Consider the following 19,094-nt stretch of genomic DNA (forward strand, 5'->3'; position numbering starts at 1 on the left):
TGCCTAACATATCCCACCCCTTGACAGGTGCCATTGGAACGAGATGAGCAATGTTATTCACTTCACCTGTCAGTGGTTTTAATGTTGTTGCTGATCAGTGTATAGCATATCTATCTGACAATAAAGACACAACCTCAGACTAATATTACAGCCAAAACTAAATAGAGAAACCCATATACAATATAGTACTACATAATAATTTCAATTTCAACACCCTGACTGCTAATCGAACCTGGAAGTCCAAGACAATCATCAGGGGCAAGGGTGCCATAATGCTTTGTGTGTGTGTGTGTGTGTGTGTGTGTGTGTGTGTGTGTGTGTGTGCGTGTGCGTGTGTGTGTGTGAGGGTTGTTGTGAGAGGGATGGTCTCAGAGATGGGCTGAGTTGGGAGGGAAAGCATGGCTTGATGTGCTGAGTGTGCGGTGGGTGGGTGGGTGTGGGGGGCGTGGCCGTACTTTTGGGTTAAATCAGATAAACAGCTCGTCTCGTTCCCCGCTGTGGGGGTAAGGCCGACGTTAAAGCCTGGTGGCAGACAGCCAGCGACGGAGATGACACCAACTGTCACTGGCACCCCCTTTCCCCCTTGCCTCAAGTGTGTGTGTGTGTGTGTGTGTGTGTTTGTCTCTGTCACCCTCAATCTGTGTTGATTTCTGCTCCCCTTCATGGTGGCCTGCTCAGACGGAGATTCATATGATTTATAGCCGATTTCTGTGTGTGTGTGTGTGCGTGTGTATGTATGTGTGTAAGTATCGTTAACTATGGCCGTCATGTCATCCCCCGCTTGTTCAGCTCAGGTTATTTCCCTCCTTCTCTCTCTCTCTCTCTCTCTCTCTGTCTCTCTCTCTCCTTGGACTCTCACTGGGTTTTATTTCTCCATTCTTCTGCTCTGCGACCCTTTTTTGTACTTGATTCCATACTTCCATACTTCCTCCTACTTCCCTCCTCCATCCTTTCAAATTCTGATCTCGTATGACAACAGTTCGTGGCAGGTAGGAATGCATTCACTCCTTCTATCCTCTCTCTCTCTCTCTCTCTCTCTCTCCCTCTCTCTCTCTCTCCCTCCCTCTCTCTCTCTCTCTCTCTCTCTCTCGTTCTCCATCTCGTTCTCCCATGTTTTAATCACCTGCAGTCAGTGGTCAGGCAAGGCTCAGCTCCTCGTTGATTGGTCGGGGTGGGTGGGCGGAACTTGCTGTGATGCATCGAACACGTACCAGCACAGCAGGAGAGATCCACCCCCTCTCTCTCTCTCTCTTTCCTCCCTCCCCCTCTCTCCATCTCCACCACTCACACCACCCCTCACACATACGCCAGAGCTCAGACTGCAGCAGAACACACGGCCGGAAGGATTTTCCCCTCCTCTCTCTCTCTCTCTCTATACCGGAACGACTGGAACAGCACGGACGAACAGAAAGACCGACAGAGAGAGAGTGAGAGAGAGAGAGAGAGCGTTCCCATGTAAACGAAAGAGAGAGACATCATCTATGGTGGATCCGCCGAGGAATACCTGACCAGAGGCAGCCGTGTGTGAGTGGGTGAGTGGCTCTATGTGTGTGTGTGTGGCTCGGTGTGTTTGCATGCATATGTGTGTGTGTGTGTGTGTGTGTGTGTGTGTGTGTGTGTGTGTGTGTTCACTGCAGGAGCAGCAGCACTGCAGATACACAGACCAGGGCCGGTGCTCATCCCTCTCTCTGTCTCTCCCCTCCCACTCTCCTCCTCCTCTGATGCTCCCGGAACATCCGTACGTGCGGAAGTAGACAGCCATCGGTCCGCCGTGCATGTTTTGACACACATGTTTCGCCGTGTATTTTGTGTGTGTATGTGGTCAGACCGAGGCGGAGGAGGCAGAGGAGAAGTGTTTCGTGATGGGCCCCGTTTGGCCAACCGGGCACTTCACCTGGGAAATCCATCGAGCGCCATTCCTAGTCATTTGAAAGGCTTGAAACACAATCACATTATCTGCATACCTGGACACACATGCGCACATATGCATGGACGTTGCACCTGCCCACCCATTGGCTCTCGTTCCCCAGAAGCAGTTCTGTGGACTAAACCTCCTGGCCTTTACCCCTTCCGCTTGTCACCCCCACCTTCTTCTCCTTTTTTCCTCCAGAAGACAGGATGGCCGGCTCTGCGCCCCTGTGCTGAGGCGGTGCCAGGCAGGCAGCAGCAGCAGCAGAAGCAGCAGCAGCAGCAGCAGCAGCGGCAGCAGCAGCAGCAGCATGGGCGCTGCGCTGGCCGGCACCCCCATCACCACCGCCACTACCGCCACTACCGCCCGTCTGCCAGCAGCACCGCCGCACGGCTCCCCCACAACGGGTGCTACCTCAGGCCCCTCTGATGGGCGAAGACACTGACGCCGTCCCGACACTCACCCACCACCGAGGCTTCCTCCCCGACCACAACTATGTGACTGAAGGTAAGCAGGTTTTGGCTGTGTGTGTGTGTGTGTGTGTGAGTGTGTGTGTTGGTTTGTGTCTGTTATTGTGTGTTGTCTTGTCTGCGTGGCCATGTTTGGATGAAAGGGGTTTGAATGCGTTGTTGGTAATTGTTGGGTCGGTCTGAGCATGCGTCAGTCATGGTGCAGGAGAAAGCACGTTTAACTTTACGGTCACTTGCGTAACTCCCATGTGAGGCTGTATTGGCGAGCTGGAGTATCGGAGTGCGTGTGGCCGGGCGTGTGTGTGTGTGTGTGTGTGTGTGTGTGTGTGGCCGTGTGGGTGTGCACGTTCGTGTGTGAGAAAGAAAAAGAGTACAGGCTTTCCTGTGTCAAATAAACAAGACCTTGTGTTCCGGGTGAAATCCTAATCTTCCATAAGCTCTGGGACGGTAGAGACTCTGACTCTCCTCTCTCCTCAAAGTAAATGATCTGGTGACAACGCATTTCTCTCTCTCTCTCTCTCTCTCTCTCTCTCTCTCTCTCTCCCCTTCTCTCTCTATCTCTCTCTATCTCTCTCTCTCTCTCGCTCTCTCTCCCTCTCTCTCTCTCTCTCTCTCTCTCTTCTCATCCTTCTTCCTTGTAATCTTTCTCCAGCTCTATTGTCCTGCGTTCATCCCCACTCCTTTGGCTGTTTGTGTTTGTGTAACCACATTTTACCTTGTGTAACACCATTGCTTCATTACACTGCAGGAAAGAATTGATCCGCTGTGTGTGTGTGTGTGTGGGTGTGTGGTGTGTTTATGTGAAAGGGCTTCTGTATGTGCGTGTGTGTGTGTGTGTGTGTGTGTGTGTGTGTGTGTGCTTGTTAGAGAGACCGGATATTTTGTCCATCAAGCAGGTTTTTCGACTGGTAGCGTTATTACATACCATCCATCACATCTTAATAGAAAAATCACACGCGCGCGCGCACACACACACACACACACACACACACACACACACACACACACACACACACACACACACACACACACACACAGTCTCCCTCCTCCTGGGTAGTAGCAGGCGTGGGTATCAGATGGAAATTAGCGTCACTAGCTATAGCTTGTATTCCAGAGGTTTTAGAATCCCGTTGGATTATTGAAATCCAGCCCTTTTGTCATTTGCCCTGTTAAAACCAAATAATCTCACCTGCACACCTCCCTGTCTGTCTGTCATTCTGTCTGTGGGTTGGCCTTCCTACCTGTTTGTCTGTCCATCTCTCAGTCTGTCTCTATTCCCTATGCTGGTTTATCTACGTGTGCATGACATATGCACTCGGTCACTTCAAACCAATTCCTCCAAAAAGTAGTTTTGACAAGTGTGTCATCCTGGAACCATCCGCTCACCATCGCCATAGCAACGGCCCCTGTGACAATAAACACTAATTTTTTTTCTTGTTGGTTTTTTTTTTCCACGGCGGGTCGTGGAAGATTGACAGCTCGTCTCCGCCCACCAATAATGGCAGCATTAATTATTCCACACATCTCGGGCAGACAAGGCCATTATTCAGGTTGAATTACTGATGAGTGCCGAGCCCCAAGGTGGATGTGCTCAGATGCTCAGACACACACACACACACACACGCACACACACATAGGCCACACAGACGCACACATATTGCTCCTACAGGACTCTCCAACACAAGGAGACCATATTAAAAAAAAATATGGTTGCATAAAGTGCAGAAGGATGATTAGAAATCATCAGCAGCTGTTCTCTTGCTCTATCTTCTGCCCCCCTGCTCTCTACCTTTGCCCATGTTTGCCCCATCCCCCTATCTCTCCTCCTCATACTCTCTATCTCCTCCAAGCCTCTCCTTTCATCCCCACCCTGCATCGGTCCTCTAGTGTAGAATCGCAGCGTTGGCCTGGTGGTGGCTGAGCTGGAGTGGCTGCATTTGCCAAACAATTATTCAACTGCACCTTAAGGCCGGCTCGAAACACAATGTCTCTCTGTCCGGATAGAGATGGGTGTGTGTGTGTGTGTGTCTGTGTGTGTGTGTGTTGTTGATGTGGTGTGTGTTATGCTGCTGTGTGAGTGTTTGTGTCTCCCTTTACTCCTGTGTCTTGTATCCACACCGAGTCAGTTTTCGTCGGCTTTCGCTCACAGTTGTAGTCACATTTTTGACGTGTGCGTTATGTGTGTGTGTGTGTGTGTGTGTGTGCGTGTGTGTGTGTGTGTGTTTATCTGTGTTTGTATGTTTATTCTGTACCCTGTGTGCTTCTGCATACACGTGAGGGATCGGGACACATGAGTGTTTTGGTGCACACGCCGTAGGTCCTTCCCATTGGTTTTCTCTCCAGCCCCCGTGAATTCCTACAGGGGAGCGATGCTTAACATCCCTTACCATCCCTCCCTGCCTTCATCTCCCCTGCTCCTCCTCACCCCCCTCCCCTCTAATACCCCGGAGGCCCTCCATGTCTACCTTCATGCGGGACCGACAGCAAACCGCTCTTCAGCAACAGGAGTTAGTTATTAGTAAAAAGAAAAGGCAAAATAAGATAGATTTTGTCCCTTATCCCTCCCTCTCTCTCTCTCTCTCTCTCTCTCTCTCCCTCTATCTTTGCAGCGGTACCTAGATCTAGGATCATGTGACTCCATCTTGTGGGGAGGCTTAGACGTCCGTTGGTGGTGTTTCGCGTAGTAACTCCGTCCCTGCCCCCACCCCACCCCACCCCTCCCTCCCTGCCATCCTCTAACCCCAAACCTGCCTCCTTGCTACCCTTCCTCCCCTTACTCCTCTTGCAGGGCCGCTCCTGGCTATAGCCTGAAGAGCTCCGCCCCGTCCCGCCAAACCCCTCCTCCACCCCGGACTCCTCCCCCAGGATGTTGAACCCCATCCAGGTCCTGTGCTCCGACATCACTACCCTATCTCTGGAGCCTGAGCCGTTTGCCTCTTACACTGAAGGTGTGTGATGCTCTATCCTTACTTACTACCCCCCCAACGCAAACTCCCCTCACCCCCCACCCCATTCTCCCTTTTCCACCCCCACCCCCTCCCGCCCAACGCTGCTAACGCTCTAACATTAGATATGGCGAGTGTTTTTGGTGTATGTACCACACTGGTAGCCTGTGTGTGTGTGTGTGTGTGTGTGGGTGTGTGTGTGTGTGTGTGTGTGTGTGTGTGTGTGTGTGTGTGTGTGTGTGTGTGCGTGCGAGAGACAGCAATTATTTGAAAACACCTTTTACTGTCTCATTGCTATTATTATTCCATATAGCATTAATTACAATTTTTCATAGTCCTGCGTTCTATTTTCATATTCAGTCTAAATGACTTGTGCGTGTGTGTGTGTGTGTGTGTGTGCGCGCGCGTGTGTGATTTCCTAAAATACCTTTTACTTACTAAAACTCCTGGTCTACATTTACAGCATGACTGTCCCACTTATTTGGCCACACGCAAACACACATAAACACTAGCACACAAACACACACAGCATCAAACATAGACATACAGGTACATACAGGATGGATGGATAGATGGATGGATGCATAGATGGATGGATAGATGGGTGGATGGATGGATAGATGGAGAGATAGATGGATGGATAGATAGATGGGTGGATGGATGGATGGATGCATAGATGGATGGATAGATGGATACTTTATTTATCCCAGAATGGAAATGGCAGTTGTCTCACACAAGACGTTGCCTACATCAAGAGCAAGTAGCAAAATAATGATAAAGCAATACAATAAAAATAGAAATATTAAACAAGGAAAATGTCAATATATGGAAAAAATGGGAAAAATACAATAAACCTCAAAGTTAACGACACACAATAAGATAAGCAGTAAACCAAGTGATTAACAACTGATGTGACCTAAAAATAACATACCATAACATAAAACGTATAACATAGGGAGAGAGAGAGAGAGAGAGAGAGAGAGAGAGAGAGAAAATAATCTCCATTATATCCTGCTGATTATGGGATTACACATCCACAGTTATGAGGCGTTGATACATAATCTGCGTTTGGAGCAGAGCTAGATTGGATGCAACAGGGCTCAGCCCCTAATATCTTTTCATTTGGTGGCATGTCCTTTCATGTATGTGCGGAGGGGAACACAAATTAATTGAAATCCAAATTAATCTCAGACCAGGGCTTTGAGCAAATATAAAAAAAGAAAATCAGTGTCAACAGATGACAATTTTCATCGATTCGAGATTAAATTTCAGGCTCTGAAGGAAAATTACGACGACATGTCCAAATAAATCACATGTCACACCCCACCCCGCCCCACCCACCCCATCTCCTTCTCCATGTTGTCCTCTGTGTTGTGTCCATCAAGTGTGGTAGCTCTCGAACGTAGTGGGCACGTGAGGGACTACAGCATTTCCAAAAAAAATCCGGGAGCAATTCGTACTACTCCCAATTCTTGTTGGGCATCAGATTTAAAATTCTCAGCGTGAAGTATTCCTCATGGTCCGGACATTATTCCCAACGTTCCTCACATTCGATTGTTTGACATTAGAGCTGTTTTGGAGCGTGGTGCCGGCTGTACATTGGCCATAAACCACAGCCACGCTGCGTTGTGATAATGTGCTCGTTGGGTGAAATGACAGCTCGCCGGCGCCACACACACACACACACACACTCACACACACACACACACACACACACACACACACACACACACACACACACACACACACACACACACACACACATACGAAAGCACATGCCAGATTTCCAGATGCCCCAAACGTCTTCATATAGCCAACCCTGGCCCCACTTCCTTCCCCTCTTTCACGTCATTTTCTATTATTTGTTTGGAGGGTAATCGAGCAAATGCACTTGTGCACACGTACACAGGAAATTTGGTTTCTCTGGCGTCTGCACATTTCGCAATACACACACACACACACACACACACACACACACACACACACACACACACACACACACACACACACACACACACACAGAACACACACACCGTCTCCTGCTGAGAGCTGGTTTGTCCTGGCTGTTAAGGGTGTGTTTTTGGCTGGGCTATAAGGCCCCTGTGTTTACCCAGACTTGAGATCCATAATTGGGACTGTAGGACGTCCACTGCCCCCCACACCCCCAACCCCCAACCGACCTTCATAGTCGCCCATTAAAGAACAACAAATAGAATTCCCCCTCCCCATACTCCTTAATCCCCCCCCCCAAAAAAAACATCTCTACCTGCCTCCGCCCCTCCTCTCTGTGGCTTTTGTCTGAATCAGAGCCTCTTCAGTGAGGGAGTGAGTGGCGGCCCCGGCCAATTTGGAGGCCACAGATGAGATCTACTCCTGATGGGCTTAATGGAGATTCCCCATTGATAGCAGCATTCTTTCATCTGCTGCCACTGGTATTGTGTGTGTGTGTGTGTGAGTGTGTGTGTGTGTGTGTGTGTGTGTGTGTGTGTGTGTGTGTGTGTGTGTGTGTGTGTGTGTGTGTGTGTGTGTGTGTGTGTGTGTGTGTGTGTGTGTGTGTGTGTGTGGGTGTCTGCGTGCGTGTGTGTGTGCGTGTGTGCGCCCGAGTTCTGAGTGTAGCTGTACCATGGTCATGTGTCACTATATGAATAAATGACTACTGTCATTTGTGTGTCTGTGTGACTTTCTCATTGGTGTGTATATTTGTGTTTATATTTTTGTGTTGCATGTAAGCATGTTCTTGTTTGTGTGTGTGTGCGCGTGTCTAACATATCTGCACGGCGGGGGGTCTGCCGGGGGCCTGACAGCCGAGCAGGAGCACGCGGGGTGGCACATCAGTAAACCCCCTAAAAGCCGGCACTGCCTGTATGCAACGTGCTCACTGTGTCTATCCTTAAAGGTCACCTCCAGTGTATTTTCCCTTTTATGCGCTGTTTAATGTGTTTTTATGGCGCTTCCTGCTGCAATGGACACAAATAACAGATTTTAGCACCTAAAGTTCAAAAATTTAAGCTCTGGTTAAAACATTGCTTGGCAAAAAAAAACGATGTACAGTCATCCGAGAGGACAGGCTCACTCACTGTGAGATGAAGCAGGGTTTTTTTTGTTTTGTTTTTGTTTTCTCCATACTTCACACACTTGTTCTCGCCTTTTTGTGACTGAGCAATTTCAGGCCTGTTGAGAGAGAGACGACTGTCTACAGAGAAATCCTCCACCTGAAACTGTTGTTTGAAGGGTGTTTGGGGGTGTTCTTATTTCGTATTGTTAACATATTCAGTCAGTACACTGACAAAAGTAAGTATACACACAGGTGTGGGTGTGTGTATGAAAATATAGAGTATATAACATGGAGGACCCCACATTGGTGATAATGCAAATTTCAGATTTTAAACGAGTATGTGTGTACTATATAAATAGATGGATAGATAGATCGATAGATAGACAGACAGATAGATAGATAGATAGATAGATAGATAGATAGATAGATAGATGGATGACCGAGGGAGCCTTAAAGATAGAGGGAAGGGAAGCTAATGGACACAGAGGAGTAGGGAGTGGGGGAGAGTGCAGTTGGCGCTGTTCAGCGATATTGAGCGCTGGTCTTGTGGTTTTGCTGAGCTTGACTCTTTCTGTGTGAATGGAGACACGGTCGCTGTGTCCACTCTCTCTCTCTCTCTCTCTCTCTCTCTCTCTCTCTATCTGTCTGTCTCTCTCTCTGTCTCTTTCTCTCTCTTTTGCTCTCTCCGCGTCGCCGTCGTTTTCGGGGAGTGTCCTCAGCTGACTCTGTAGTGTGTTCACGTCCGTGTCCTTATCTGAAGTGTTTATTTGTATTGAGAGCACGTCTCTGCGTGTGTAGCCATGGCCATGGCTACTTTAAAGCCCCGTCGTTACAGCGGTGACATTTGGTCAGAATGTGTGTTCGTGAACAAAGCAACACATGCACGCACACACACACACACACACACACACGCGCGCGCGCAATTACACCGGTAATTACGGTTTTTGCCACGTTCTCCTTCCTCTGGACAAATGGCGGGGATTGATGGGTCCCACTTCCTCTCCTCCATGAATGCCACGTAGCGCTCACGCCGTTACTACCGCCACCGCTTGTGGTTGGCTCAGCCTGTTACCATGGCAACGCATATTCATCGGAGGAAGCCCTCCACCTCCTGTTTTTACCCCCCCCATTCCCCCATCAGCAATACAACACGTTCAGCATCCAGCCAAACCGTGCTCTAGCATGGGGGGAGGGATGAGGATGGCGAAAGGAAGAGAGAGGGACTGACTGAAAGGGATGAGGAAATAGGGAGAGACTGAGAGAGAGAGGTGAGAGGATTAAGCGGTACGGTGAAAGGATGGGCTTGCAACAGAACAGAGTGAGAGATTGAAACTGATGAAAAGGTATGCAATGCCAGATGAGAGAAGGAAATAGAGGGTTGGGGGAGGGAGCTGTGGAGAGAGAGAGAGAGAGAGAGAGAGAGAGAGAGAGAGAGAGAGAGAGAGAGAGCGAGAGAGAGAGAGAGAGAGAGAGAGAGAGAGAGAGAGAGAGAGAGAGAGAGAGAGAGAGAGAATTCGAGTCGTTGGAGAACGAATGCTTGAGATGAAGACATAGGGAGAGGCAGGGGAGAGAGAGATCACGGAGCTGCGAAGAGATGGAAAGATAATAGGAAGAGAGAGAGAAGATGACAGATGAGCTCTATGAAGAATTGAGTGTATTAGGTTTGATAGAAAAAACACACACACGCGCGCGCACACACGCGCGCGCGCGCGCGCACACACACGCGCGCGCAAACACACGCACACCTACCTCACAAACACACACACTAACACACAAATCTACCCCACACACACACACAGACACACACACACACGCACGCGCACGCACGCACACACACACACACACACACACACACACACACACACACACACACACACACACACACACACACACACACACACACACTTTTCAGCCTCTCGAATAAATACAAATCCACTATTCTTATTACAGTCAACTCTTTTTCAACCAAAGCGCTTCCCCATCCAACCTGACCTGGGACACAGTCACACAAATGCACACCTACGTATGTTATGGTGCATATATTTAGCACATACAGTACGCACATCATACAATTATACAAGTCTCCTGTATTATATCATACACGCATCGTATTGGTACGTTTTTTCAGGCATAATTGCAAACATATTTACATTAGAGCTTATTTTCTCCAATACGTTAATCTGCGTATTTAATCTAATTCCATGCGCATCATGGAAGTCCGGTGCTGAGTCAGTGTGGAGTGACCCGTAACCAAACCATGTTACCATGTTATGATAATGTGCCATCAGCTAATGGCTATCCTCTTGTGTTTCTCTCCTCCTCTCATCCCTCCTTCTCCGTTTCTCCCCCTCCTTCTTCCTTCTCCTCGTCCTTGTGCCCCGCGCAGCTGACATTATCTCGACCGTAGAGTTCAACCACACCGGAGAGCTCCTGGCCACAGGGGACAAGGGAGGCCGAGTGGTCATCTTCCAGAGAGAGTCCGAAGTACGGCATCGCTCTACACGCATACAAACACGCAAATGCACGCTCCACGCTCCAAAACCCAGTATCGGCCGATACCATCCAAAAGATTTGGATCAATAATCTGATTCGATCATCCAAGATTCAAGATTCAAGATTCAAAATTTTTATTTGTCACATACATATACATACTTTCATACATATATGCAGTGAAATGTATTGCAACGCACCCGGTGATAGCACACAATATGTCCTAGGAAAAAATAAAAAATAAAATAAAAAGTAGAAAATTCCTTTCTAATAGACCGACTAACTGACTCCTAAAACGTAATACAGTAAGTGGAATACTTATAGAATAAGATAAAAATATATAGAATAAAATACAATAAAAATTAATTGAAATAAAATGGAATAGATAGAAGGAATATGCCTATGTATATACAGATATGTGCATTTAAAGTGGCATGTGAATTAAAGTGGCATGTGAATGTGAATAGAGTGAGGTAGTGTTTGGGATAATACAGCACAGTATACAACAGTACGGCGCAGCAATACGGCATCACGAACAACCCTGAACACAAATCTAGCCTGAAATATCATGGAATCTAATGCTTTTGCGACATTGCAATTCAATGTAAAGAGAAGTAAAGTAGGTCAGGTGATAACAACAGTAGCCACATGCGGCGTTACCATGACGGCAACTATAAACTAGCATAGGACATGGGTGGGAATTGCCATAATGTCAGCTATTAAATACAAAAAATTATATATTATATATATATATATATATATATTATTATTATTATTTTTTTTTTTTAACCTGTGCTGTCAGCATGCTGGGCATACAACACAGAGTATTTGTATGCCATTGCATCCAGGACAGAGTTAGTCTGCAAGTGGAGTTCAAGTTCTCAACCTGCAATGCAACTCTTTAATAATTCTTAAATCATCAAGAACTGAGGCAATAACTCTGTCCTGTGGGCGACCTGTAGAATCACAAGGGCACAGTTTTTGGTTAGAGAGAACCACCACCAACCCCCCTCTTTGGAGAACTATTTATCATGTTTGGGTCTATGAACAACTGATCACTACTCCAAGAGGGGGAGAACAAATTAAATATTTCTACAGGAGGTTTATTGGGGACCAGCGCCAGCACCTGAAATTTTCATTCAACAAACTTGATGACGCGCTTGCAGAAGCGTCACCTCAAGGACGATGATACGCTGATTCAGGCTGCTAAGAAGAAAAAAACGAAAATAACTAAGGAGAGTCAAGAGACTGACTGGAAAACTACTCTTACCCTAGTTTCTCTCCCTTCTCTCTCTCTCCCTCCCGTACTTCCTTCTTTCTCCATCCATCCATCACTCCCCTCCCTTTCTCGTCTATCATTTCTAATCTTACTACCTATCATCATTGCTTTATTCCGCTCATCCCCTGCCCCCTCTCTCTGTCTCTCCCCCGCCCTCCCCCTCCAGGGTAAGTCTGAGCCGTTCTCCCAGGGAGAGTACAACGTCTACAGTACCTTCCAGAGCCATGAGCCGGAGTTCGACTATCTCAAGAGCTTGGAAATCGAGGAGAAGATCAACAAGATCCGATGGCTTCCGCAGCAGAACGCCGCCCACTTCCTCCTCTCAACCAACGGTATTACAGACCCCCCACTTGGATGGGATGGACATGGACCATACACAGGATATTACGTTATGCTGTTATTCTTTTCAGAGTTTATTACATTGTGACCAGGGTTTCTCAATCCAGTCCTTTTACGCACCTTACTTAATTAAGCCGTACACACATGGCAAGCGCCAGGACAAGGCGTGACAAGCGATCTAGGTGATACCTCATGGGCGCACAGATTGTACCGTGTAGTGGCGGGACATGCCGGGAGGGGAGGGTGGTAAGAGAGTGACGGAGAACGTGTCTGCATCATGCGCGGTGCTTGTTTCGTTCCATAAGGAAACGGAGTAAAATAAAATAACCTACATCTAAAATAAGAGCACACCGATCATGGTGTCACGATCGCTGGTGCGCCGTGGGCACAGTCGGTACCGTCAGATGGGGAGATATCGGGGTGCAGAGCCGGCCCTGCAGGGCTATTGTAGATCAGGGGCTATTCATAAAGCATTTGGGACTGAAGCCCCATACGCCTACCCCTCACGATGCCGACGTTCTATAACTGTTATACTTGAAAGCGGAGGAAACAAAACATTCCAGTGTACCCCCTACTCCCGTGCCCCTGAGATCATCATGGAAGAGCGTTTCTTTAGTCGAAAGAGCGGGAGAAATCCCTTTTTATCTCCGGTTACATCACCATGTAAAATCGTTGTCTGGCCTTTGAAAGATTAGCGGTAAACTGGGTCAAAGTTTGAATTGACAACTTTGCTTTCCATTGCATCGAGGCGATGTGAATTCTAAACATAGTAGATGCTAAATGCAACAATAATTCTTCACCACACCGTGATTTTCACCTCAGAAAACATTAGGTGTTGTAACACCCTCAGGCTTTAATAATGGGTTATTTCCAGGGTTGCAGGAGGAACCTATTGGAGGCAATATGGCTGGGGATATAAGACTATTGTAGCTTCCAGCCAGATAGCAGAAGGTGGCTTCTTTTTCTCCAAAGAGCTAAAATATTGAAAAAAACATGTGAATTATTTACGGTCCTAGTGCCAATGTCTTCTACTTCAGAAGGTGTGTTTTGTAGAAACCTGTACAGAAGCTGGTAGGTTGTAGTGATACGTACTGAAGTAACAGACGTACAGGGACAGATGTTATACTATAAGATACTTACAAGTCCTGAATTACAACAACAGCAATAAAAAGCCTTAAGGGTGCATTCTTAGTTTATTCCCCCCTCTGGAGGAGAGGCCCCGTGATCAATGTACCTTCAGAGGTTCATGGCAATATTGAAAGGCCCCGAGATAATCCTTCAGAGGCCCCCCCATATTGATTTGTATAAGTGCTCTATTATTTATGACTCAGCCGGGAAAAATTGCGGGGCCAGCATCGCAACAAAGTCATGGCCTCTCCTGAAACCCCCGCTGTTGTTTATTCAATAAAACACGACAGTTTCCCCAGGGTTTATTGTTTGGTGATGACATAAACTTAGGGTAGCTAGTGAGATAACAGAGAAACTATAATCAAAACAGTCATTATTGTACATTCTGTAATGTCTTGCATATAATGAAGTTGAACTAGTAGTCCTTTTGCTGGGGACCCTCTGGAGCCTCTTGGAGGACCCCCGAGGGTCTCTGAACCCCACATTGGGAACCACTCTCCTAAAACAGGACAGTGGTCTGCAAAGACTGCAAATTTGATCCCCATGCAAAACCTCTTATCACCCAAAAGCCTAATAATTCCAAATTGAGCTCCTGGAGCTAGTTTATCAGAGAGCCCACATTGCACCAACCTCCTCACACCGCACACATCTTCATGACGAGACAGCTGCTGTCTGCCATCTCTGTGGTTCACGCATGGAAAATGAAGATGTTTAATTGTCTCCCTCCACTGTCCGGCAGATAAAACCATTAAACTGTGGAAGGTGAGCGAGAGAGACAAGCGGCCGGAGGGATACAACCTGAAGGATGAGGAGGGACGAATCAAGGACGTCTCCACTGTCACCTCCTTACAGGTGTGTGTGTGTGTGTCTGTCTGTCTGTCTGTCTGTCTGTCTGGCTATCTATCTATCTATCTATCTATAATTTCACTGCATATACGTATGTATGACCGTATGTATATGTATGTACAGTATCTGTCTGTCTGTTTATGTACTGTATGTATCTCTCTGTCTGTTTGTTCTAGCATTCATAGACTCAGTAGGTTTGATGGCTTAAGTAGGTCAGTGGGTACAGATGTGTTTGCATGTGCAAAAGTGGGTCAGTGGCACAAAGGTGCGTGTGTGTGTGTGTGTGTGCGTGTGCGTGTGTATGTTCTTTGGAAATATGCACATGGTCAGCTGAAGAAAGAAACATGAGCTCTGACGGAGATTGAAAGTGAAATAATAGGGGAATAATACTTCGATTGTGTTCTTTCCAGACCAGTGCATAACAAAGCTTAACCGTGTGTGTGTGTGTGTGTGTGTGTGTGTGTGTGTGTGTGTGTGTGTGTGTGTGTGTGTGTGTGTGTGTGTCTGTGTGTGTGTGTGTGTGTCTGTGTGTGTTAATGTTTCCAGGATGTCTCATGTGTTGATCCATCCGTCCATCCCGCCTCTTTTAAATTCTCTTATTTATCACATGTTAGTCAATAGTGTGTGTGTGTGTAATTCCACACTCCATCTCTTTTACTCCGAGGTGCCGGTGTTGAAGCCGATGGACCTCATGGTGGAGGTGAGCCCCCGCCGGGTGTTTGCCAACGCCCACACCTACCACGTCAACTCCATCTCCGTCAACTCCGACTGCGAGACCTACATGTCAGCCGACGACCTGCGGATCAACCTGTGGCACCTGGGCATCACCGACCGCAGCTTCAGTATCCTTTGTTTGCCTTCGCTCTGGATTTGGGGGGGAGAGGGCATACAAACAAAAACACATACATTCGAGGGAGCCGGCTGACAGAAGATACATTTCCTAATGCACAGACTACACACACACAATTAATATTCATGCGTGTGGTACGGCGTTGGGAGGATGTAATCCATCCCAGTGCCCACATACCGCACGCCCACGCAGACACATACAGAATACAAATAAAGTAAATGACAATATTCCATAACCCCGTGCCAGCCTTTCCTTGTTTACAGATTGTACAAAGACATACGCGGCCATGGGGGGAGGGTAATATTATTCAGAGGGAGAGAAAATATAGCTTAATGAATAATTCAAAGGCTGCATAAATATTTCAACTCCTTCTCTAGGTTCTAATCCAGCTCAACAGGGGAGGACGCGATACAGCCAATCCAATGCCGGCGAGAGAGGATTTATATTCTTTTGCGTTTATCTGAATATGGATTCACTTTTTCGTCCCCCAATCCCCTTAAGATGCATTACTGACATTATGTTATGCCGCCGTGCTCTATTTGCCGCCCTAAATCATTGCCGCGATTTGGGTTATGTGTATACATTTACATTAACGCACGCTTGTGATGTCACGGAATTCCTTTTGTTCTTGTGGATTCCCCTCCTAAATATACAAAATTCTGATCAGTCCGTTAATTATTCAGTTTGCCAGGCAGGCAGGCAGGCAGGCATCCAGTCAAAAATGCATGAATGAACTTGTGAATGGCTCACTCACTGGCTTGCACACTCACTCGATAACCCATTCACTTTCTCATTCCCTAAATGCATCACTCGGTCCATATCAGAATCATGTTTTATTTTTAACCCTTAACGGCATGGATTTGCAGCGAATATATTTAAGATTGGTGTTTAATAAGCTGCAGATTCTCAAAAGCATTCATCAATATTTCAATACTGTTTTGCTTCACCAAATGTATTCTAGCAGGGAGTGCTCAACATGAGTATGATGTACTCCACTAGGCGCACACCGAGGCTCAGGCACTGTTTTCTACGCTCCGGTAGAGTAGTAGAGCGAGTGTGGTCCGCCGCCGGCTCTTGCGTTCGATGCCACGTCGGCATTAGTGTCGTTGTCGCCCTGAGCGGGACGCCGCCTCTCAGACATCGTGGACATCAAGCCCGCCAACATGGAGGACCTGACGGAGGTGATCACGGCGGCGGAGTTCCACCCGTACCACTGCAACCTGTTTGTGTACAGCAGCAGCAAGGGCACGCTGCGCCTCTGTGACATGAGGGAGGCGGCGCTGTGCGACAAGCACTCCAAACGTGAGCACATACACACACACCCACACACACCCACACCCAACACAGACACACACCCACACACACCCCGCTGGGATTCACACACAAACGGGTGACAAACATGGAGGGAGACACGTGTCCCTTTTCTTTTTCTGTTTGTGAACACACACACACACACACACACACACACACACACACACACACACACACACACACACACACACACACACACACACACAAGGCTTTATATGAGCTGTCTCTCACACAGAAAGTAAATTCTGACTCTTTTGTGACATGCAGGCAGGCAATTTTACCCACGCGTTCACATAAACACAGTAAGAAGTACACACACACACGTACAAAGCTTCTCATTCCAACAACCCTACTATTCCTTTATCATCTGCCTCCCTCTCTCGCTCTATTTCTCTCTCTCTCTCTCTCTCTCTCTCTCTCTCTCTCTCTCTCTCTCTCTCTCTCTCTCTCTCTAGGACTCCCATTAATTGATTGTAATTAGCCACCGGTCTCTCTCCATTCTGTTTCTGTTTCCTCTCCTCTCCGGTGCAGTCTTCGAGGAGCCCGAGGACCCCAGTGCCCGCTCCTTCTTCTCCGAAATCATCTCCTCTGTGTCAGACGTCAAGTTCAGCCACAGCGGTCGCTACCTGCTCACCAGGGACTACCTGACCGCCAAGGTGTGGGACCTCAACATGGAGAGCAAACCCCTGGAGACCTACCAGGTCGGATATGTGTGTGTGTGTGTGTGTGTGTGTGTGTGTGTGTGTGTGTGTGTGTGTGTATGTGTGTGTGGGGGTCTACTAGTCTCTATGCTTTTAATGTCTTCTATCCTTATGCAATGAAAATATATTCATACAATGGAGATCAAATGTCTGACATTCTATGTTCTCACCGTATTTTCAGCGACAAATTGAATTAAACATTAATGTCAAGGGATGACATGGCCATGCTTAAAAGGAATATCATATTTATGCTTTTTGAAAAATATAAGTAGTGATATATTTTCCATATCTTCGGGAATATAACAATTATAACCACTTAACTTTCTGACCACATATGGTATATGCTTAGAAAAATATATAATTTAGTAATGTATTTATATTCTGGATTAAAAGAAAAATATGTGGTAGATATACGAGGAGAAAAATATATTCAAATTTGAATATATGGATGAATTTATTACATTATATTCTTTTAATATATCAATATATGTTTGTTCTGCAAGAGTAGTAGGGTTTAGGAAGAGGAAGAAAAATAATAACTAATACATTTGAAATACTGATCCTGGTTCTGGGAAGCCAGTACGAAGTACAACAGATATGTTTACTGACAGTGATTATCTCCATGATGCTACTGGGAAATGTTTTTCAATCTCCATCAGATTGTGCCAATTTATAGCAAACATCAATGCTGCATTCTTCTTCTTCTTGTTCTTTTTATAATAATAATAATAATAATAATAATAATAATAATAATAATAATAATAATAATAATAATTATTATTATTATTATTATTATTATTATTATTATTATTATTATTATTATTAATAATAATAATAATAATAATAATAATAATAATAACTGTTATTTGTGTTGCACCTTTCATACCCGACATGATCATATAATAACAATAAAAGCAAAGCAAATAAGTAAAATGCATTTACAAAGTACAATACTTCAAATAAGATTTGGGGTCATCAATTGAGACCAGGAAGGATCACAACCGTTGCTCAGCAAATTATTTTCTTAGTCCACTTTTCTCAGTTCGCGGTGAAATGTCTATTGTCGTGACAGCAACAAGCTTGCTAAATACAGCAATGAAGATGAACCATTTAACACAGTCATTCAGTTCTCCTGTATGAAAAGAAGAAAGAATAATAGAAGCATAAAAGTCAAATACCAACAATATTCAAATCAAATCAAATATTGAAAATTGCATTAAAAGATCAATTCTAAATCAACCAAGAGGACTAATTGAAGGCAGAGCTGAAAGTCCTTCGCTTGAAAGCGCCTAGAGAGTCTGTCTCTCCAATAGTCTTTGGTCGCTTGTTCCATAGCTTGGGAGCGTAGTTAGAAAAGGCTGCATCTCCATCTTGTTCTGCGTGGGCTGTTGTAGTTCTACCAGGCCGGCAGGGGAACACCTGAGAAGAGCAGGGATTGTGTAATGTAGGCCGTGGCCGTTGTGTATCTCCGTGGGCCGGCGCTAGTCGGGCTTCATTACAAGCGGCATCTCTCCCGCTGTGAGAGAAATGCATTGTGGGAAGAAGCCAATCTTTCAGAATCGAATGGTGCTAAGAGTTTTCAAGTCCTTTGTAAGATAATTGGATTGTTTCCGTGCCAGACGTGGCACTTTTCATCAGTGCAGAACCAACGGAATACTTCACTTTCGGCAGAATTTGATCACGCACACAAGGGTGTGTGTGTGTGTGTGTGTGTGTGTGTGTGTGTGTGTGTGTGTGTGTGTGTGTGTGTGTGTGTGTGTGTGTGTGTGTG

General features: G+C 46.4%; 1 protein-coding gene across 2 annotated transcripts in view; it reads left to right on the forward strand.

The window, feature by feature from the left end:
* Positions 1–2,337: 2,337 nt before the first annotated feature.
* LOC307236292 (serine/threonine-protein phosphatase 2A 55 kDa regulatory subunit B gamma isoform) overlaps positions 2,338–19,094 on the forward strand; it is a gene marked incomplete at both ends in the record, with an annotated part of 19,387 nt that continues 2,630 nt past the window's right edge. Inside the window, 7 exons of one of the 2 annotated variants that reach the window (XM_080008661.1) lie at positions 2,338–2,416; positions 10,766–10,863; positions 12,315–12,480; positions 14,355–14,467; positions 15,126–15,303; positions 16,449–16,613; positions 17,154–17,323. In XM_080008661.1, coding sequence (XP_079864787.1) covers positions 2,338–2,416; positions 10,766–10,863; positions 12,315–12,480; positions 14,355–14,467; positions 15,126–15,303; positions 16,449–16,613; positions 17,154–17,323 — 969 coding nt within the window. Of the gene's footprint in view, positions 2,417–5,245; positions 5,328–10,765; positions 10,864–12,314; positions 12,481–14,354; positions 14,468–15,125; positions 15,304–16,448; positions 16,614–17,153; positions 17,324–19,094 lie in introns of those variants that run through there. The other variant, XM_080008660.1, reaches the window with a different exon arrangement.

Source organism: Zeus faber, assembly GCF_960531495.2.
Source record: "Zeus faber genome assembly, chromosome: 10".
NCBI lineage: Eukaryota > Metazoa > Chordata > Actinopteri > Zeiformes > Zeidae > Zeus > Zeus faber.